The sequence below is a fragment of the Ptiloglossa arizonensis genome, chromosome 2, assembly GCF_051014685.1.
Source record: "Ptiloglossa arizonensis isolate GNS036 chromosome 2, iyPtiAriz1_principal, whole genome shotgun sequence".
NCBI classification, from domain to species: domain Eukaryota; kingdom Metazoa; phylum Arthropoda; class Insecta; order Hymenoptera; family Colletidae; genus Ptiloglossa; species Ptiloglossa arizonensis.
Window position 1 is genome coordinate 30,927,313 of NC_135049.1, and position 22,805 is coordinate 30,950,117.

Below are 22,805 nucleotides of genomic sequence, written 5' to 3' on the forward strand. Positions count from 1 at the left end.
CTGCCGTTGCATTCGCTCTAATAATAATAAGCGATCGGTCCACCGAGCGGTTCTCCACCAATTTATTATACTCATAATCGTGAATATGGTCGAGGCTGTCGCGGCCAACGACAATTTATCGTCGCTATCGTTATTATCGCGGCTTCGGTGATACCGATACACGCGTGTACACGTACAGGGGCGTGTGCACCGGTGTTGGCCGTATTCCCATAATCATCGTTACGCTCGTCCTCGGCCAATCGTGGACGTCGGCGAGGCGAAAGACCGTAAAAACGTTTAAAAGGCTTCGCGCTCTGTTCGCGGCCGTAGTTTCTCGTTTTTCGGAACGCGTTCATCTTCCAAACGATATCGTTCCCATTGTGTTACTTCGTTGTTACCTCGTTGTTACCTCGTTACTTCGTTGTTACTTCGTTGTTACTTCGTTAGTACCTCGTTGTTACCTCGTTGTTACCTCGTTGTTACCTCGTTGTTACCTCGTTGTTACCTCGTTGTTACCTCGTTGTTACCTCGTTGTTACCTCGTTGTTACCTCGTTGTTACTTCGAATCCGAGTCTCTCGAGTCACTACTCGGTTGCACTTTCCGAAGAAGTCAATTTCCCGCCAAACCCCGCTACCCGCGTAATCCAACCGCCAAGGGTCGTTCTCTGCCAACCGTGTAATTTGTTAGGTATATCCAACGAAAAGTACGATACTCGGATTCGATCCGACGCGTAACGCACCCGCTCGTCTCGAGGGTGATCTTCTTCACCCCTCCGTGTAATTTGCCACAGACATCGAGCCAAAAATTACAACGGTCGAATTCGGTGCGTGGCCGATCGCTAAGGACCGCTCCCTGTCGTTCGTTTCGGTACGAGAGGGTGTTCCCCGAGATCTCCGTATCTTTCGACACGGTCTCGTACACGGGAGAATCGCGTTCGTCTCGCGATCGCACCGAGATCTAGGAAACGCGATGCACGCGAAGCGTACAACGGTCCGAAAATACAACGCGTACGTTTCGGTCCTCGTGGCGTTACTTCGCACGATCGTTGGCCTCGAAGCTCTCGTTGCGAACCGCGCAATATTTAGAAACCAGCGTCGCGATCGTACCATCGATACACCGACGCTTCGCGTGTCCTCTCGTTCGAGGTCTCCGACAACGCTCGCGCGCTCGCGTCTTCGATTCGTCCCGGTACGGATACGAACGCGCGACGAAACGCGAGGTTGCGTAATTCATCGATCGCGTAACGCCGCGGCTAGAAGGGAAAATCGTGGAAATACGAACAGAGGGAGGAATCAACGGGCTTCGGAGCTCGTCGTGGTTGAAAAGGATGTTAAAAAATTGACAAGACGCGCGGAAATCTCGGCGCGGAACTCTGTCGCATCCGGGTTTCCGCTACTCGTCGAGATTTCGCGTCCGTCGAAAAACCGAGAGATTCGGGATTCGAAGCGGCGGAGCGGACAAAGAAGATGCGCCCGGAGCAACGAGCGGATGAACGTAGGCCCGGCCCGCCGTGAAAAATGGAACAAGAACGCCGCGGAACAAAGAAAGAAAACCGTTCCGACGGTGTTTGTTCCGCGGCATTGTCCGATACGCCGACTCCGCGGATACGCTTCGCGTTGTTTCGTACGCGCGGGGAGAAATATTCGGCGCATCGTTTCCGTTCAACCGTTCGAGAAACTCGAATCGGTGCTCTCACGGTGAGGAGAGTAGGACGAAACGTTGGCCCGCGAATGCGAGAGAAATAAAAGTTTCTCGGCGAGAGACCGAGCGAACGTGGAGAGGAAAGAGACGATTTCTTCTACGAATCGAGCGAAATATTTCGATAGCGCGCGGAAACGTTCGGGCGCGTATTTCGCGCGAAATTATCGCGGAACTTTGTGAAATTCTCACGGTAAAGGAAACGATCCGCTGGCTGGAAAATTTCGAAAAATACGAGACTCGGTACGCGGAACCGAGCCAATGAGGGGAGAAAAGGCGATTTCCTTCGACGACGCGAAGAATTCCAACCGCTGAGAAAAAGGAATCCAACGATCGGGGAGTTCCGATCGGTGGAAACGGTCGCGATATCGGTGACCGTTGGTACGCCGTTTTAACGAGGGAAATACCTTCTCTCCGCGATGGTCTTAATTAGTTTCGAAGGAGCGAAAAGTCGGAAGAAATTCGCGACGCGGTCGCTGGCCGCGTCTCGAGGACCGTGAACGCGAAGCAATTTTTCGAGGGGATTGCTTTCCCGTCTTTCCGTGTCCAGCCGAGCGGCGCAAAGTCCCGCGAATCCGAGCGGAAAACCGAAACCTCGAGCGTCTTTTTCCCGGCTTTCCGGCTTACGAATACGCCGGTCGGCCGGCCGGCCGGATCGGTGCCGCAGCCAGAAACCACGCTCCTCTCTACCAACGACGTCGCAGTTTACCTCGGTTTGGAATGCGTCCATTTCTATCCTCGAGACGCGATTCTCGGCCGGCGACTTCACCGAGAAACCGACGCCGAAACAACGAATCGAAGCAAGCGAGCATCGCGACGCTGGTGCCGCGTCTCGGTCGTTCGGACACCGAGCATCCGGCAATCGGGACGAACGCATCGATTCTCGTCTACGTTTCTATTCCTCGTTTTGCTTTCAATTTGCGCTCGGTGTTTTTGTACCCGCAAACCGCCGCCCCACCGTCCTCCGCGACCAATTGTTCCTTCAGTTTCCCTCGTTTGCGCTCGAAACACATCGGAGAACCATCGCTCTTTCCCTTTCTTCGTTGCTCGACGTTCGAACCGACATTTTTTTCGCGCGTCGCGAAGCATCACTGAAACTCGTCCGCGCACGGAACTTAACGAAACTGTTCGAACGAATGCAGCAACGATCTTAAGGGTGTTAGATGTCGATGTCAGTTTTAAGGACTGTCTCTATATTGGCGCGGAAGGGTTTGGCTATTTTTTCTTTTGGCTTTTTTCTAGTCAGTTCCAAGTCGAGAGTTACGAAGACCACGCGACATTGTCGTCGTTCACATCAAGAGATATCACTGTATACTTGTTTCTTGTAGGTACAAAAACTATACTACTAGATACGCGAAATCCCTGCAAATATTATAATAAACTTCATATTATAATCTGAACTTTACAACAGAAACGACGCAATCGAATTAACGGGAGTGTAACGTCGGCCTCTCGAGTCCTCGCCAAGTTATCCACCTGGATTCTCGAAACCGTTTTCTTTTTAATTTCGACGAGAAAATTCCTCGATTTTTCTTCTAGATTTTCACTACATTTTTCTCTTCATTTTTGAACTCTACCGGGAGTCATCGACCTTGCTAAAAACCGCGCGTCTTCGAATGATCGAACGTCGACCCACTTCGCTTCGCGCTAACAACGAGACTCAAACAACACCGGACGTTTGCCTTTGTTTTTTTTTCTCGACTGGAAAGAAAAGGGTGTATCTTTCCCTACGTGATTCTACAAAAGGGTAGGAAGCCGGAATACTGGATAGATTATCGGTGCGACTTGGAACCTGTTAGTGATCAGCGATCGAGAGTCTACGAGAATTCGAAAAATCCCAATTGGGATAAAAATCTATGGAGATCGGTCCAGATAGTAATCTACGATGACCGAACGATGAAATTCATCCTCGAGACGTCGTCTTGCAACCCAGAACCGTCTCCCTTGTACGCCCTTGTACGAGTGTCGGCAAATAAAATAATTGTCATCGAGCAGCGACGCATGTCACGGCACGCAGACGAGCCACGGGGGAACGAACGCGTCTAGGGGTAAACCGTGTGGAATAGGGCGTGTAACTGCATTTTCTCGGAGAGCCACGTCGTCCCTTCCGGCCCTTCGCCGCGGGGAATAAAACGCGTGCGCGTGGTTCGAACGGGGAACGGAGAGAACACGCGCGATCTCGTAGACGAGCTCGGTTATCCTCAACGACGAAACATCGAGCGTCGCGACGGAGAGATCGCCCTCGAACCCTGCGAAGCTTTCTTTTCATTTCGTAACGAGGTTAACGGAGGGAGAAATAATTTTTCCCGCCTCCTTCGAGGCTGGTTCTACCCCACCTTTATCCCCCACGCTTCGCGCGACCGCTCGCGTTTACTCTTTCAACGGGATGCTCCTCCTCGTGCTGCAAAATCTCGAGAAAACCGATTGCCACGGGTTTCCGCGAAATCACGGTGTTATTTATTTTTATTCCGCGCTAACGCACCGCGAGAACCTCCTCCGCGAGTCGAAGATCTACGAGCCGACTCTCTCGTCGACGCTTCCCCCGCTAAATCATCCGAGAGCCGCTCGCGCGTATTTATCGTCTACCAGTGGTAACCCCGAGGTACCGTGGAAGCAGCCAGGTGAACGCGCGGTAAACTCGCGGGAATCGCAAACGAGAAGTACATCGCGACGATGGACCGATGGATGGAGATGGGGAGACCATCGACGACTTCTCGATTCGGCGTCGGGGCTTGGAAACGTAATCGGAGAGTGATTTCTTTATCCCTCGATGCGCATAGCTCCCTTAAAGGGAAAGGTAACACCTCGTCGATTTCGAGAAAAGTGTATCCGCGCCCGACTCGCGTTTCCGTCCTCGTTTTTCGGCTTCGTTGAATCTTCGATGGCGCAATTTCGCGAGCAAAGTATCAACGATTCGTTCGAAATTATATCGTACGGTTTCGTTGCACGTTTGTGCGTTTTACGGACATCTTGTCCGACTAGTCCCAAACCACTGATAACATTCCTTTTCGTACACGTTCCCATAACAACGCACGAGACATTTTTCGCTCCCATAACAACGCACGACACTCCATACGACAGACCACTGATAACCGAAACTCCTTTTGCATACGTTCCCATAACAACTGATGAGACTCTTTCCATTCCCATAATGACGCACGAACGACACTCCTTACATAACGCAGGACACTCGGAACAAGGGAACAAACAGATATAAAAACCCGATCCATAGAAGACAGTTCAGTCTTGACTCGTGATTCGATCCGCACGAATCTATGACCGACGCTACGGTAATTGTAAATTAAAGTGCAATACAAGGGAAAATAATAAAGAGTTCGTCTCCCGTTGGAGATGGACATTTTTTTCTATCAAATCCTGAATTACTATATTACGCGACACAGGCAAGAACTGCGTTATCTGTACCGTTGTCCGAATACGCGAATGGAGGACTCTCGAAGATGGGCGACAGAAGACTTTAACTAGCCCTTCGAAAATCACTCTCGAGCGTTCAGAGGCGCGCAGAGGTGAAAAGAGAGACGGAAAATGAGCGTATACGTTCCGTTCGCCTTTACCGCGACACTTGAAATTCCTCGAACGCTATCGTAAACGTTCGAAAGATCGGTTTCGGTTTGTTTGTCTTCCCCTTCTCCGTGTATACCCAGGCCCGAGCGCGAACAATCGGTTATCCGGGACATCGGCGCGTACCTTCGAGAGGAGACCTCTTCGACGCTAGGTTTACGGGACACGTCATTTTGACGTATTTCTATCGATGAGGAAAATTTCGAATACCGTTTACATTTTCCTTCGGTCGCTTGTACCGACTTTTGCCCATTTAACGAGACAAATATGCATCGAGATTCATTTTCTTCGAAGCTTTCTAATTTTATAATTCTTTATACGGTATACCTAGTTCTTGATACGCGTCAATTTGACGCAAGAAATGTCCGTAAACCTAGTGTCAAGGTTACACAGTATTACAAGTATCGAGCTAATACTTCGCTCGGCTCGCGCCGCGAAGAAACAACACCGTCACTTCAAAACACCGGAGGAACCTTACTCGTAGGAAAAATATTTTCCCTCGACCTCGTTTCTCCCTACTTGAACGGATCCGTGTCTCTGTAACGCGTTAAACGTGTTCGAACGATCGTTCGAACTCGATGGAAATATTTTCGGACAGGGAACTCCCCCGCGATGTCGACGCGAACGAAAACAAAAAAAAGCGATTCCTCGAAAGTCTCGAAACTTTCACCGATTGCGCCTCTGGATCGGAAAGCCTCTTTTTTTTTACGAAAGGATCCCCCGCGAGGCGGTCTCCGCTTCAGCCTCCGGCGTAAAAAGTAAATTGTCCTACGAGCGAGAGCTGTATCGCTCGCACAGAAGGACGGTTTATTTATCGCGGATTTCGCACAGTGGCGTGGCTCTCCCTCGGTCGCTTTTATGCGCCGTGGAACAAAGCTCGAAAGCCTCGGTGCGAGAGACGCGCGGACGAAACTCGCGCCTCGCGATGCTGACGAGAGCAAGAGAAAGATAGATAGATAGATAGAGAGAGAGAAGAACGAAACGCGATGGGACGAGGGAACGGCCGTGAGGGTGGAATCGCGTATTTTGTTCTTTCGACGCGGACGATTCGAAGCTTCTGGCCGATGCGCGTGTTCGGTGGTGTGCGCGAACGGGCGCGGGAAGAAAAAAAAATTCCTTCGTCTCCGCGTGCGCGGTGCTGTTTACCCAGATTTATGGTCGCGCGGCTCCGTCACGGATGAAATTTCCATGCCGATGGAACCGGCCAATTTTTCATATCGGTCCCGTACACCCGTCCCACCGGTAACATATTTCTCCTTACGAGCAAACGAACGAGCCTCGTCTATCGTATTTACACCGCGTCGAAACGAACACGGGGGACCGACTCTGTTCGGGAATACCCGAGTACCGCCGAGTACCCGGGTACACGCGCTACGATTCATTCCACCGTGTGTGCCCAACTTTTCATCCGGCTTCGTACAACGTCCCGTATCGAACGGGAACGCGGATAATTAACGGAGTTTCCCGTCAATTTTTCACCCGCTTTCCCGAACCTTGGATAAATCGAGCTCGACGGAGAGCCGCGGAGTGCACCGAAAAGGGTCAAACTTTTTAGCAGTTCGGGTGAATAGGTTCGAGTGTCGTTGGTTACGGAGTCGCGTGCAAGTGGAGCGAGAAATATCTCTAGGGGCAGGAGAATGTTACGGAAACGCGTGGAAGGAACGAGTGTACGCGCGAGAAACGCAAGAGCTAAGCGAGAAACGACTACGCGCACGAACGCTGAAATACCGAACGATTACTTCCGTTATCGATTGTCCACGATCGCGGATAGTAGGCGAGAGAATCCTCGTCCGTGAGTACTTCGCGAGTGAAATAGCCATCGAGGTACTGGTCGAGTCACTCTTAAACCGAGACCGGTATTTTACGGGGACGTAGATCTAAGGACGCTACCGTTCGGGATCGAAAGTCGAAATTCTCGGCGAGTAATTTTTGTGGAAAAAGTCCCGTGGTCGCTTCGAAGGAACATTTCCAACGTCGCGACGTGGCTTCGGTCGATTCTCGATCCAATCTCGGAACAGAGGCCCGATTCGAACGTCTCCGACTCGCGCCCCATTCGCAGACGGGACGAGCGAAACGCATCGATCGTATTTACGGCGCGACGGAAACGTAATCTGCTTGTCGACGAAGGATCGTCGGGGCAAAGCCGAATCGGGGGAACTAGGAAAAAAGGGGCAGAGGAGAGAAGAGAAGAGGAGAGGCGAGGAGAGGAGAGGAGTCCGTGGGCGCCATGGGACCACCGGGCCGCTCCGACTCCCTCGTCTTTCTCCCGTTTCGTTTCCGTTCCTCGTTCACCCCCATCGCGAGACACGTTCCAGTCACGTAACCTTAAATTGCTCAATTATTTCCCGATCGTCGTTCCAGCCGCCGACGTTTGCAATCCGAGGAGGGCGCACCGCGCGACTATCCGTGCCAGACAATCGCTCGGTGGTTCCTTGGATGAAGCTCGTCGCGACCAGAGTAGTCGGAACGACCAGACGAATCCCGAGTGGGACGAGTGGAACAAGTAGGGCTGTATCTATTGTATCGATATACCAAATACAAGTTACAACGGTATACGTAACTAAGAAACAATAGGTACACCTGTACTTCTCCCACTTCGCTCGTATAATCTTCTCCCACTTTTTGCACATAGAATGTGACTCATTTTTCTCGTTATAATAGCTCGTACTTCCCCCACTCCTTGCACATATGATAGGACTCATTCTTCTCGCTATACTGACCCGTACTTCCCCCACTTTTTGCACATAGAATGTAACTCACTTTCTCGCTACACTGATCCGTACTTCCCCCACTCCTTGCACATTTAATGTGACTCGTTCTTCTCGCTACACTGGCCCGTACTTCTCCCACTCCTTGCACATAGGATGGGACTCATTTTTCTCGCTACATTGGCCCGTACTTCCCCCACTCCTTACACATAGGATGGGACTCGTTCTTCTCGCTACAATGACCCTTACTTTCCCCACTCCGCTCGCACTACCTTCCCCCACTTCGCTCGCACTAATTTCCCCTACTCCTTGCGCATAGGATGGGACTCATTCTTCTCGCTACACTAGCTCGTACTCCGTTAGCACTACCTTCCCCCGAAATTCGACTCGTTCTCCTCCTACGCTAATCGCGACCACCATCGAGATGAAAAATTCGGTCTTATTTCCGCGAATCTCGGTCCGCGCCACGTCCGTCAGCCCGGAAAATGCCCACTGATTCCTCCGGAATCGAGATCGTCCGTCCGACAGAACGTCGCGCTACTCTCGAACGAACAATGGACGGAAATTTATGAAAGCTACCGAGACCCGCTCGTATCGCGTTCAACGTGTCCACCGGTAAGTTTTACGATCTGTTATTCTCGGTCCATCGGTGTGGAACTTGTCGCGCGTCCCGTGGTCCGTTTCTCGTTCCGTCGTACGTGTATCGGTGCCCGATCGTTTCCCGAAACGTTTCCAGAAATTTTCCCGCGAGAACGCACACGGTTGCCCGCGGCGGATATTTTTACCCGCGGCTGTACAGCTTCCTCGCTACGAGCCGCATCGACGAGCTGGCCCGCGCCGCGACCTCGACGGACTTGGGAAAATTTGTTTTCGCAGAGACGTAATCGGGTCGCGCGCACTATCTTTCGATAAATGACCCGTTTCGGTTCGCAAAAGTGACCACCGATCGTTGAACGTTCAACAGCGCGGCAGCTGGGAAAACACAAGAGAGGTAGAGATCTTCGAACTTCTTTCGGTTTTCGATCGAGCGGAAATTCAAAGTGATCTCGAAGAAAGCGCGCACCTCGTTCCTTCTTTCTTCGATCGAATAATTCTTCGAACGATTTCGAAATAGATAGGCTCTTTGTCCTTTCGTTGGTCTTCGATCGAGTGGAAATTAGAAGCGGTTTTGTTCTCCCAGTGAACCAAGGGGGAGAAAAATAAAAGACGGTAACCAGACCGGGAAGAAAACTGGTCCATGTGGTTCCAATTGCACCACCCTCCGGGAGCGTATGACATACGATTCGTTGGGTTTCTTTTTCTCATTTTTTGCTCGCGGGCTTGTTCTTGCTCGCGAGCGCCGTGGCGCTCTTTAATCACCGCTCCCTCTGGACATAAAAATGGCACGCCGCGATTTGCCGCGTCGCGCCGCGCCGCGCCGGCAGACAAAACTCCGCCGGCGGGGCTCGCGATAGCATTTATTCGGCGGTGGTGCGCGCGAAACGACCGAACACTCGGGAGGAAATCCCCGAGTTTATAGATTCGCGTTCAAAGCTTTTACGAGCGCGAGCTCGAACCGTGTCCCCGTTCGCTGTTTGCCAACCGTTCTCCTATTTCCTCGCCGATGTTCCGTCTTTAAACCGAATCGTTAATACCACCGACGAAACTCGCCGACCGTACAAACCTAACGATCGGACGAGAAACTTCCCGATTCTTTTCTTCGATGTTTCTCCAAACGACGGATAAAATTTCGAGGAAATTCCTCCAACGAAAGTTCAAACAGTATTCGCAAAGTTTGCCATTCGTCGCGAGCTAAACGTTCCCCTTTCGTCTTGGAGACCGGTCTAACGCGCTATTTGCGAGCGCAAAGGGTTTATCGCGCGAGCGAGCGAACGAACGCTACGTAAACGTTGAACCTTCGTACAACGAGTAATCTCTCGGCGTCCAAATCCCCCGCACGTCCTCTTCGTTTTTCTACTTTCCACGGATTTGTGCTGTCCGCAGTTCCGCTCTCGCGCGACAGGAGTCACCGGACCGTGCACCGTGTGTCCGGAGGGATAATAAAACCGCGAGTCCGTGACAATTTTCGCGGAGTCGTAAAAACCGTATTCCAACCGGCGAATCGAAAGCTCGGATTTTTCGCTCGTGGGGAAGAAAGCCCCGATTTCTTCCCCCTGGGAACTTTCGCGAGCCGAGTTTCTTCGATTTCGCGACGTTTGTACAACTTTGTTCGGACCGGGGGTTATCGAACTTTACTCGATATTGTCCATTTCGATGAAATCTATAAACTAGGCCGACGAGAGGAGTGTTTGTAATTTTCCAATCATTTCGCCTAAAAGAGACTTCTCCCCTTCGTTCGCGATGACTCGAACATCGATTCGATCACATCCAGACGAATATTATTACTTTCTTCGCGAGCTGAATGCAAGAGGTTGGATAATTTTCGTCGTCTCCGGTTCGATTCGTGATCCTCGCGATCGAGATACCTCCTCCGGACCCTCGCGGAAAGCCTTTGATACGATCGATCGCCTCGCTCCCCTCGCGACCCTCTTTTCCCGACACGGAATTACTCTACTCGATGGAATCTATAAATAAACGGGGCGTTCGTAATTTTCCAATTTTTTCACCGCGAAGACGGCCCGTAACCGGAGTCGACGATTTATTCCTCGTAATTATTTCGATCCTCCTCGGGACCGTGACTTTTGGTCGAAACGCAGCGATGTCCGGGACGGGCGACAATTATCGGAGAAACGCGTTTCACGAAGGGGACGACCGACGAACGAGATAAGTGAACACCAGCGAATTCGTGTCGTTTGGCCACGGTTAGTACAGCCGGGACGAAAAAGGACAACTCGATTGTCACGGAACACGAAATTCACCGGTGTCGCTGGTTAGCGCTAATTAGCCATTCATCGGGCCGGTGAACTCAACGCGGAGGGAAAGTGACTAGCGATAACGGATTCGTGACGCACTCTCGCCTTATCTTTTAATTAAACGAAACGACGTAGGAGTAAACGGTACGGTTAACTTCGAACCCTTCTTCCTGGATAGGCCAGGGCAGGCTTCACGAGCCTGGATAAGCTCGGTTAGAAAAAAAAGAGTGGTTTCGTCACCTGTTACGATAAATTTAGGTAACGCCTGGTTTTTATTCCTCGAAACGATTCCGTGGTCGCGTTCGTCCGAGACGCTGATGTTTTCCACGAGATCGGTCCGGTTAATAGTCGTAAAAGGGTTCGTTGTTAACGATTCGGGACCGGGGCGGGATGTTACAATACGCTCCACAGTGCTCGCTGTACGCGCTCGACTTATCGAAATTACGATCGTTAGGTAGAGGGGGATTCAATTCACACCCTACTAACGTAATGAAAGATTCCAATTGTATCTTTGGCCCTCGATCGATAAGACGCTTCTCTCGTAAGTAACAGAATCGAGTACACGGGACGTACGTGTGTTCGAATACCGATTAAAAATCCCGAGGTACCAGGTACCGCTGTGTTTTTTCTTTTTTTCAATGTATTATTAGACCGTCGATAAAGAAAACGTCCAACGGAACGTACTCCGAATTTCTTCTTCGCTTCGTCGCGCGTTATTACCATGTTAAATTTAATCATAGATTTTCGCAACGAAGCACGCCTCGTACCGATTAATTCCGAAGCGGACACCGGAACCCCTAATTAGATCGAGCGCCATCGAATTACATATTCCCCGACGAGACTGGTTCACCCTGCGCCGTGCTCGGAAAGCGGAAAACTCGTCCCGCCTGGAGGAAAAAGATTCCCAGAATCGCGTAAACAAAGCTACCGGGGGACCGGTTTAGCCGAGAAGTCGTCATCCGGAGCGTATAAATACCGCTCGAGTGAAAAATCGAACGAACGAGAGAACAAACGCGGCCGGGCGTGGCCCGTGGACAAAAATTCGTGACTTTTCGTCGAGGTGGATCGGTGGGGGGCAGTGTGGGAGGAGGGAGGAGGGAGGGGGGTGGCGAGTCGTTTTTGTCGTCATTAATTCCGAGGATATCGTCGGCGTCACGACGAGGGTAGGTTTTTCTTTTCTCGTACGACGAACGGAGATTATGGATCCGCGTCTTCCAGACGGACCAAGAGAAAGAGAAAAAAAAACGAAAAAAGAAGAAAAAAAAAGAGAGGCTGTGCACGTTTCTCGAGACTTATTCGGTGGACCATCCGTGGATCGAGGCAACGAGACTTTCTAGCAAATGAGCATTCCAGCTTGGACGGTAGCCAAACTCGCGAATAATTTTTTATTAGCCGCATACGATCCAATTGCGTAATAAAATCTCGGAAGGGAAGCCCAGGGAATTATTTACACGCGTTTGTATCGTTAACGGACAGATTGGATGCTCGCTCTCCTCGAATCCGATTAATTTTCGTCGCTCGTTCGACACTTCCGTCTCGCGTTACTCGCGGCTTATCCGATCGTTAACGAACGGATCCAAGTCTCGTTAATTATCGCGCGACGTTGGACGTTTCTTCTGCCTCGAGAAGTTCGATTCCTACTCGGACGATCGCGTCGACGAATTGCGTTTCTCTCGTAGAGATGTTTCGCGATCGCAATACAGTGACAGAATTCCTCGATAACGTACTCGATTCTTCGTAGATCGCGTCAAAGTCACCGATCTCGTCTACCACTCCGAACCGTGGTGATCGTCGATGACCGAACATCGGACCACCTTACCGTATCTTGCGGCGCAATTACCGGGACGACGACTACAACGATTCCGTTACTACAATCCGCGTCTAAGAATAGGCGGAACGGATTACTTTATCACCGTTCCCCCGTCGCTTTGTTTAGAAATGTCAGCGAAAGCAATTAATCCTACGAAAGAGTATATTCGACGATTGAGAGATACCAATGTCGAAAGAAGGTTCGTGGAAGTTGCCGAACGTTGGGAAAACATCGAGGTACGATCGAGAAATTAATTCGAATACGTAGAATCGTTCGAATCCTCCGCAGGAGGATTAGCGAAAAGGTCGTCCGAGCGAACGCGAACTCGAAATTATTCCTGTACGAATCGTGCGTGTTCTGGTCGAGATACGGCAGAAAGGATTGGAAAAGAAATAATTTTGCATCGAAAACGATAGACGATCCCGCGCGGGTTCCGAATTTTTCGTATTTTACATTTCCCTGGCTGTTATCGTAGCTTCGTAGAAAATTGGATGTCGAGCCGTGGACGAAAATAAACATCGAAATTCGAGGAAAGTATCGGTTCGCGGAAACGAAAAAATGATTTCCATCGCGGGCCGATGGTCATCGAACGAGTCGCGGCAACGATTTACGATTCGTGCGGTAGGTACCTGCTCGGGAACCTGGCGCGAAGCACGGAACCAATCGAGACGCAGAAATGGAAACCCGTGCTCTCGATTTCCCCTCCGATCCACGGTATACGGAGGACTATCGACGAGATTTTCCCATAAAAGGGCCGTCCGACCGAGGCGACCGAGTCCTCGGTCAAAGCCAAAGTCGCGCCGAGGTAATCTCGGGTCACGGTGTTTTCGTAGGAAATATGGCCTTACACCGTGGGAAAAGGTCGAAGAGACGGTCCGAAACCAGAGAAAGGGTCCCGCGAAACGTGAATTTCACCGGACGATTTTCTCGATTCGAAACGCGAGAGAAAAATGACGACAACGACGAGGAGGAGGAGGAAGAGGAGGAGGATGACGCGTTCGGTCATTGGGCGTTCGAGACACGGTTATGCCAGCATCGATATCGATGCTGGAAGAATCGATTAGAAAGGAGTTACGACACACCGTGCTCGGGGCCCGTCACGATCGCAACCGAAGGTCGAATCGCGCCTCGACGGACCCCGACTCCGCGCCGGAAGAAGAGTTTCCGCGAAGTCAAAGGCACGACGGACATTCCCAAGGTCGATCGAGTAATTAAAAGTGAATCGAACCGGGGTAAAGAGGAGAAGAAACGTGTAACCGCTCGCGGGTGAGCGGAATTAAAGCGTTACGAAACCGAGACATTCTCCCGCAAACGGAGAAACTGGGAAAACGTGGGATTCTCGACGTATGGAAACACCGCGTGGACCCTACAGGGAAAAGAAACGGTGAATCTTGATTCGTAACCTATTTTATTCGTTTCTGCGCGATATTGGGCCTATAGGAGCTCGAGAACGTAACCGTATCTTGTTCAGAGAAAATTTGGAAAATATTTGCAAGTTTTGAAATACGTGCGTGGATTGTGGAGAGAAAAGAATCTTGATGTCGATTTTCTTCGTTTCTGGAACGATATTGGTCCTATCGGAGCTCGAGAGAGTAACGGTATCTTGTTTAGAGAAAATTTGGAAAATATTTGGAAGACTTACCGTGGACAGAAAAGAATCTTGGTGTCGAACCTATTTTCTTCGTTTCTGGAACGAATTGATCCTATAGAAACTCGAGAGAGTAACGGTATCGTGTTTACGGAAAATTTGGAATATATTTGCAAATTTCGAAGTACTCGCGTGGCCCGTGGAGAGAAAAGAATCTCGACGTCGAACCTATTCTCTTCGTTTCTGAAACGATATTGGTATCTTGTTTGGAGAAAATTTGGAAAATATTTGCTCACAGGTATCAAAGTTCGTGGCAGCGTGGCGATGTTCGCACGATACCGAGTTGAGGGAACAAAGTACGCGTAGCGGTTTAAAAAAAAAAAGTGTCCGGAATATTTCCAACGAGAGGAACGTTCGAGTTTCGAGAAAGACCCGTGAGTGGATACCGCGGCTAGAACGGATAAAAACAATTCCGTCGGATCAAAGAGAATCAAAGTTGGATAGTTTCGACGAATGGGTCGATACCACGGTCGGAGTAAATTTAAACGAAATTAGGAACCCTGAAATAGAAACTATCCATTATTCGGTGCGTGGAGCGGAACTCTCCGACGATTCCAGCTCGCTGGAATTCCGATCGCGGAGGTAACAACTCTTCGTAGATGCGTTGCAGCTTCTCGACAACACCTTCAACGACAAAAATCCTAACTCGCTCGGTCGTTATCGATCAAAGTCGCCCGCTGGGGAACAACTTCGAAAGACGATGGACGGTCTCGTGGACGAGGCGTGCACTAGCTCCTAACGCGTTTCGAGCGATCGAAGGATTCGCCACGAGACGTTCGCGAGCGCGATTAATGCTCGCGTTGCGCGACGGGATCTCGCGAGTCCCGTCGCGATCCTCGTTGAAGAGAAAAAAAAAAAAAAAAAAAAATAAAAAAAAACATAACTCGTTCGATGCGATCGCTTCGATCGCGTACCGTACAGCGGCTGTCTCGTCCGAATGGTTGAAAAAGTCCCGTAATTGCCGCGCGTTGAACGTTTGACCCGTTAGTCGATGGCTCGTCGCTGCAAGGCCGTCGCTTCTGCGAACAATCGGTGACGCGCGTTTTCTCGCGACAAAAAGAATCGCGTTACCGTTAGCGTCGCGATGAAAATTCCACGCGCGGTCGACGCCGACGCGACGGTAGCGCGAAATTCTGCGCCGTCCACGCGTCGTAATCGGACACTCGAGTCTCCTCGCGCGCGACCAAACCGCGAGAAACTCGCTCGTCGAGTTCTCGTCTTGTCGACGGAAACGCGCAGAGAAATAGAGAGAGAGAGAGAGAGAGGGAGAAAAAATATTCATTTTACGCGTTCGATCGTTCTCGAGTCCAATTAGCGTTACGCAACGACCAACGTATCGCCTCGAGACTCGAGGTACGTTTTCACGCGATGAAAGTCACGATTTTGGTCCCCGTGACCGATCCAACGAATCCAATCTAACAAATCGCGACCATACGACGATAGTGTCTTCGATACTGTTGTAACTTTCATCAGTGTTGCTAGGACGATTTGAAAATTTCGATCATACGTCAGCAAAGTTTATCCTTTCGCGAACCTAAATTATTCTTCGTCAAATGGAGAAGTGTCCTAGTAAATTCGGATAGAAAAACTACCGTGGACAAAGTTACGATTTTCTGTCCCGGTTCCAGTGACTCGCTTCGGAAGCTTTCCGATCGCCGAGTTGCGTAACCAACATTTCTGCTGCGATGCGTAGTCCCGTAACAAGATCCTGCGCTGCGATACGCGCGTACAGCGGAAAGACTGACGATCCATTATTTCCATAGGATACGACACCTACGAAGCGAGCAGGTCGCACGAACGTAAACGAAAAATTGAAACTTTGCAAAGCATTCGTTTTTCGACTCGTTGCTGGGACTTGTCCGCTCCGTTGGACGAGTACCATCTACCCTAGAAATTAAGTATTTTTTTTTTTTTTTTTCTTTCATTTTCACGTTGTACATTACCGTTCGACCGAGTCGTATCGTCTAGAATCGTCGAGTTAGATATTTTTTTTTTCTCTTTTCATCTTGTACATTACCGTTCGACCGAGCCGTATCGTCGAGGATCGTCGAGAGGCACGGGAGCTCGCACGATCGAGAGAAACATACTCGAAAGTCTCGAGGTTCTCGCGGAAACACGAGCCGATGAAAAAATAAATCTCGACCGAGTCGAACACGGTCGCGTTCTCGGTCGTTCCAACTCGCGTACACGGTCGCGTTCCATCTGGAAACTAGGATTTATTCCGTAGCCGGACCGTTCGAGCCGGAAATAGAACTGGCGAACACGGTACGAGCGATTTAAGAAGCGAGTAAATTTCCTACCGCGAATTATTCCGCTCGCGCGACCGTCGACTCGGGCAAGAAGTTAACATCGGGAAACTGGATTCACCGGCGGCGAGCATAATCGAGTTGAATTTTTCAGCGGGGTTGTTGCCACCGGTTCCTGAAAGACGACGGAACTGATCGAATTAAAAACGCTCATGAATTTTAATACTTCCTCACCGAACGAAATGAGTTTTCGCTGCGTTTCTCCGTTCGATTCGGCAGCCCGCTCGCCCAAACCTTGCGTTACTCGCGCGGCTGTATTCGCCGGTCCGTTTCTCGGACCGCGAGGATTAAGAATTCCACCGCGAAACACGGTTTACACAGCTTCTGGCAATCACCGGAGTACTCGTCGCGGAGGTTTACTACGGTACTCGTCGATGATATTTCCAAGCTGCGTATCGGTAATGCGTGCTAATGGACCTCGTATCGATCGGACTGGTTCTCGTCGAGCGAGATATCGCCTTATACGCCGGTAAACGTTGCTAAATCTCGAGAGTGGCCGCGAGACTGGATTTAAGAAATTTTTCGATCCACGAATAGAGCAGCGTCGTTGAAGAAGAAAAACGAAACGAGTCGCGTTACGACGCGTGAGAAATTCTCTCGTCGATCGACCAACAGGAACATACGATAAAACGATCGTCAACGATCGCCGCTATCGACCCAACGTTACCGAACATCGAATCGTCGCGGATGGGGCGACGGGTCAACGGCGTACCGCTTCCGAATAAATAAATCTAACCACGGAATTGGATAAACGGGGAGCAAGTTTGCTCGTAAAAGATGAAACTCGCCGATAAGCGGAGGGAAGGAAAACTTTCCGCGTGTTTCCCTTGGAAGACGGCTGCCCGCCGCGGGAGCAAAAAGAACCGAGTCGAACTACGGATTGTGGGTCACTCGGCGGTGTTCCGTCCCACTTTCTCCTCGGCTCGTGTTTCGTGGTCGGTCCAGGCCCGTCCCGAGACGATCGTTCACCGGAAGCTGTAAAACTTCTTTCCGCGTCCGTGGGATCGTATCGCGGTTACGGGACACGAGCGCGACCACGGGGACGCGAATGGAAAATTCGCCTCGAAATTTATCCGATGCTCTCCCGTGAACAGCTCGAGATTACAAAGGAGAAAGAAATACGTCCCTCGGTTTCCCGGCGCAACGTAATTGCCCTACCCGCGAAACGGAGCAAAGGTAAATCCGTTCGCGCGGAGGGCACGGGACGTGGAAAAAAAAAAAAGAAAAAAAAATAGAACGCTACGAACCGAGAACGGGGGAAAACGGGCGAGATGCAAACGAGAATCGGTGACCCCCGTGCGAGACACGCGCGTTCCCAGCTGCGACCCGTAATCGATTCTCGCGATCGGGAACCAGCACCGCGAGGGACCGCCCCGATTATACGAATAATTAGCCCCGAGTTCGGAGGGAACGAGAGCGGCGTACAAAGCGACGAATTCGAATTCCATCGGTGCGTTCGGTCGCGTAGCTTCCACGCGGCGCGTACAACATCGACGACGACCACCACCCCAGCCTCGATTGTTCTCGGAGAAAAATTACCGAGATCGCCGAACACTGCCCACCGATATCGCCACGGGGACTGTTCGACGCGATCGTTCCGCGCGAAATCGACCGCGATTAATACCACGGGACCGAAGAACCACGTTGGGAACGTTTCGTCTTTCCTATTTTAAAAGGAACTATTTTTACGCCGGGAGAATTAGAATCGACCGAGAGGACGATGTTGGAATATGATCGTCTTTGGAACTCGCGATGAGAACAATTTTTACGCCGGGAAGGTTACAATTGGGGAATGGTGGAATTGTTGAACACGAGAGAACAGTAAGTAGAAGGTTTATTTAAATAGTAGGAGATAGTAGAGTCACGAGGCGGGGCATGGCGATGAACGAGTAGAGTTTAACGGTCACGTCGGGACACCGACCGAAAAATATCCAAGTCGTTGTATTCCAACAACAACCGACCGAAAGAAGGATGTTGGAAAATGATCGTCTTTGGTACTTTGAACAGAACAATTTTTACGCGGGAAAAATTACAACCGACCGAAAGAACGATGTTGAAAAATGTCATCTTTGCTACTTCGAAGAGAACAATTTTTACACCGGGAGAATTACAACCGATCGAAAGAAGAATATTGGAAAATGTCATCTTTGCTACTTCGAAGAGAACAATTTTTACGCCGGGAAAATTACAACCGACCGAGAGGACGATATTGAAAAATGATCGTCTTTGGAATTCGTGAAGAGAACAATTTTTACACTGGGAAAAAAATTATAACCGATCGAATCGACGATGTTGAAAATTTTCATCTTTGCTACTTCGAAGAGAACAATTTTTACACCAGGAAAATTACAACCGACCGAAAGAATGATGTTGGAAAATGTCATCTTTGCTACTTCGAAGAGAACAATTTTTACACCGGGAAAATTATAATTGACCGAAAGAACGATGTTAGAAAATGATCGTGTTTGGCACTCCGAAGAGAAGAATTTTTGCACGAGTAGATAGACGGTGAAGACTCGTAAGAGACACCTCTGTCGACGCGTCGCACAAGTGGAATTCGTAATTAGCGCGCGTCGTCCTCGTGCTTCTATCCGACGATGGTCCGTCTTCGAAATAATAGTACGGGAAATGTAATCTCGCCCGAGAATTTTCGGACGGTTTCTCGAAGTGGACGAGACGCGTTGAATTACGTTTCCCTTTTCTTCGAACGTATCGCAGTTCCGCAACCGTGCTCGTTTAAAGTTCGATACGTTGTTTACGAAGCATTCGACGGGTCGTTCGATTTGGATACGCGAGGAGTCGTGAAATTTTTTTTAGCACCGTTTACGAGCATCGTCCTCTATCGCGTGCCTTAGTCATCGGCGATTTCGCGAGCTCGTACACGTAATATCCGAGAATCGTATCTACCGTTTCGATCGAATCTCTCTGGGAAACGAGCACTCCCGTGGGAGAGACGCGCTCGACGTATCGGGACTCCCGTGGAAAGAAAAGAACGATAAAACGCGATGACTCACCCAGCGCCTTGCAGCTTCCGCCGTGCAGGGAATCTCCGGCGAGCTGAATGATGGCCATGAGAAGATCACCGAGCATCAGGCAGGCGACATGATGAGTCTGGCAGCGCCAATGCAGAACGTGATGAGAGGCTGGTAGCAGCCAACCGGCTGCCAACGTGGCTGCCAGGAAGACCGCGCTAATGATGAAGCCCACGGGGTACAAGGTGAACCTGATGTCGGCCGCTTGCATCCGAGGTCTGAAATTTACCAAAAAAAACGCGAACACCTATCAATTGTATTCCATCGTCAGCTTCGCGCGTCTTAATTCGAGAATTGAATCTTTCACGGTGCGGAACGGTCGATCGACTCTTCGAAAGATTCCAGAGAAAAAAAGAAATAAAATAAAATAAAAAGTTTCTTTTCCGAGATTTCTGGCGCGACACACATTTATCGCGATTATTTTCATCGCTCGGAGAGAGGAGATTTTCGACCTAGAATCCGATCGATTCGTCCAGCTTGTGGAACCAACGAAAGGGAATGGACTCTTCCCAGGTAAAATAACGGTGATAGCGTCATCCTGCCGATCGTCCCTCGACACTCTCTCTCTCTGTTTCGCGTTCCACGAAACGGGCGCTCGCGTACATCGGTTCCTGAATTTCGACGTAAATCTACAACCTGTTCTGGTCGGACGAGCCTAGCGAGTGAAAGTCCCGGAGAGAAATCGTTTCTCCGACTCCGAGATGGTTTCAGCTTAGTCACGTCGGCCAACGTCTCGCGGCGAATGAATAAACACGCAGAAGTCCGAAGAGAACGTACACGCGTCGAGCGCGAGCAAGAGATAGACAGAGACGAAGAGCGAGAGAGGGAGAGAGAAGGAGAAATAGAAGAAAAAACATTTTCCAAGTAATCAACGTGCGCTGGACATCGCGAACGCCCGAAGCATCGTCCGCGGACGAGCGGAGAGGATGCGTGGCGCTTTCTACGCGAAGGTATTTGCTTTCTTTCGTCGATCGATCGATCGTAGCTCGCGGCCAGACTTTTCCACGAGTTATCGGACCCCCTGTGTAAACGGGCTGTAAACACCTTCGATTCGAGAAACGAAACGAAACGAAACGAAACGAAACGAAACGAAACGACGCCGGTCGTCGTCCCTCGTAAAAGCCAGCCGCCGGCCACGTGTACACGGTCGCGTTAATTGAGTTTCGAGCGTTGCTTTTGCAAATTGCACGCGAAACCCGTGAGCGACCCGCGATACGTTTTCTGTGTAATTTCCGGGACTCTTGCACCGCGGACCCTATTACCGTGTCCCGTCGTCCCCGACCGGACGAAAGAGCGCGCGGCGTCCCTCCGGCAAACGGAATCCATAATATCGAACGGCAACGTTGAAAGTTGCTCAAGAAATTCTCTTTCGGACCCGTCGTATATCTCGCCCTCCTGTCGCCCGTAACTAATTCCCTGCGATATTCCCGCTACGTGCGCGACGACGACGTTCCGTACTGTCGCGCGAACCGAATCTATTAAATCGCGTTATTAACCCGATCGTGGACACGGAGGGACCGACCGACGACGCGCTCGCCTCGTCTCACCTCGTTGAAATTTACAGAGGTCTCGAAGACCAAAAATCTCAAAGGTTGCGGCGAGATCGAAACGAAAAGAAAAGAGGTCTTTCTCGACCGAGAACGCGCTACGAAAGTCTCCAAGACGCGGTACCGTGAACGTACATTTAACCGTACGAGAAGTGGACCTCGCTTGTTATTCGAAACCGGAGCCGGTTCCTCGAGATTTGAATTTTACGATTGAAATCGTCTCTCGATTCCGTATTCCTCGCGGAATACCTGTTACGCTCGCTGAAACGAAACCCGAGAATACGCAACGAGACCCGGTACCGCGTATACAATGACTAACTGGCTCTGTTTTTTCAACAAATACCGAGGAGGCCCGTGGTTCGCGCGTCACCGGGCTTTCGTCTATTCGCGAGCAACGCGACGTACCAAGCGAAGAAAAAAGATGTTCCGTTTCGAGCGGACAACGCGAGGAGGATCCCGTCTCTCGGGGAGGAACGAGTTCACGGATGACGCGGCGGATCGCGCGTACGTGACCTAGAAATTCTTCGCGAGAGGTGGCGAAAGAGTCGATTCTTTTCGCGAGGTGTCGTTCATCGAACTCGATCGTTTCTCGATGCTACCGTCGAACGTGATATTGAGCCGTACGATGAATCCGGATCGATACTCGAGAAGAAAAAGTCGATTCGAGACGCAGAGCGGGTCATCGATCGGGCCCGTTCGATAAACAGAAACAAATCGACTGCACTGCTCGATCGAAAAGAAATTACGCGAAATCGTTCCTCTTCGAGAGGACTTTGCGTCCCGAGCTGCAAGTAACAACGATCGAACGAACCTTTGAGACGCGTGCTCCGAGCACGCGAACACCTTGGACACTTGGTTGAGTTCCTTGATCCTCTCCACGCAAAACTGGCCGGTGGGTAATGTGACCCCGTCGATTTCCAAACCACCGTCCGGCAGCAACACGGCATCCTTCGAATCGCCCAAAATCGTAAAGTTGTCCGAGCGGGGACAAGTCGGGAAACCAGCCATGATCTCCACGGCCGAAGATGCGTTCGGTAGCAACGGTGCAGCGTCTGCAGCCTCCTTCAGCTCCGCGCAGGCGTGTCTGTGAAACATTTCCAACTTTCGTACATCCGTTCCGCTTTCGGAAAGCTCGATTCTCGCTCAAGATACGCAGCAACGAGACACGAAAACTCGAGCTACCGTCTCGTTACGATTTTTCTTACGGTAATTTTTCATTGCAACTTTCGCCGAATCGTGTCGACGAGTTCACCGGGAAATCTCGCACGAGACCTCGATTCTCTAGAATTCTCTCGCGCGAAATTTCTAATTATACACGGAATCGTGTCGTTCGTCGATTACACTTTACATTCACTCGTTAAAGGATACCGCCCCTAGAGATTCCAGGACTCGTTATTCCCGTTTTAATTAAAGAGTTTCCACACGGTGGTCGGTATAACGTACAACGCAAAGAAAACGTTGGTTTTTTTGTACGATTGCACCGATTTCTTTTTCATAAAACGCGAAAGTAACGGTGTATAGTCTGGCTGGCGCTAAGGATGGTACCGAACCGATACAATTTTTCGTGGATTCGTACCCGACGATCGTCCACACCGTTACTTTCGTTACTATCGGAGAGGATAATTGTGAAGTGCGCAGTGTCGTT

At 50.4% G+C, this 22,805-nt stretch overlaps 1 protein-coding gene across 1 annotated transcript in view; it reads right to left on the reverse strand.

Annotated features, from left to right (window-relative positions):
- Positions 1 to 22,805, reverse strand: part of Mthl1 (adhesion G-protein coupled receptor methuselah-like 1) — a 179,517-nt gene that overhangs the window by 152,901 nt on the left and 3,811 nt on the right. Inside the window, exons 2-3 of the mRNA XM_076304388.1 lie at positions 21,972 to 22,244; positions 19,596 to 19,831 (exon numbers count right to left, since the gene is read on the reverse strand). Of these exons, the coding sequence (XP_076160503.1) occupies positions 19,596 to 19,831; positions 21,972 to 22,244 (509 nt within the window). The remainder of the gene's footprint in view (positions 1 to 19,595; positions 19,832 to 21,971; positions 22,245 to 22,805) is intronic.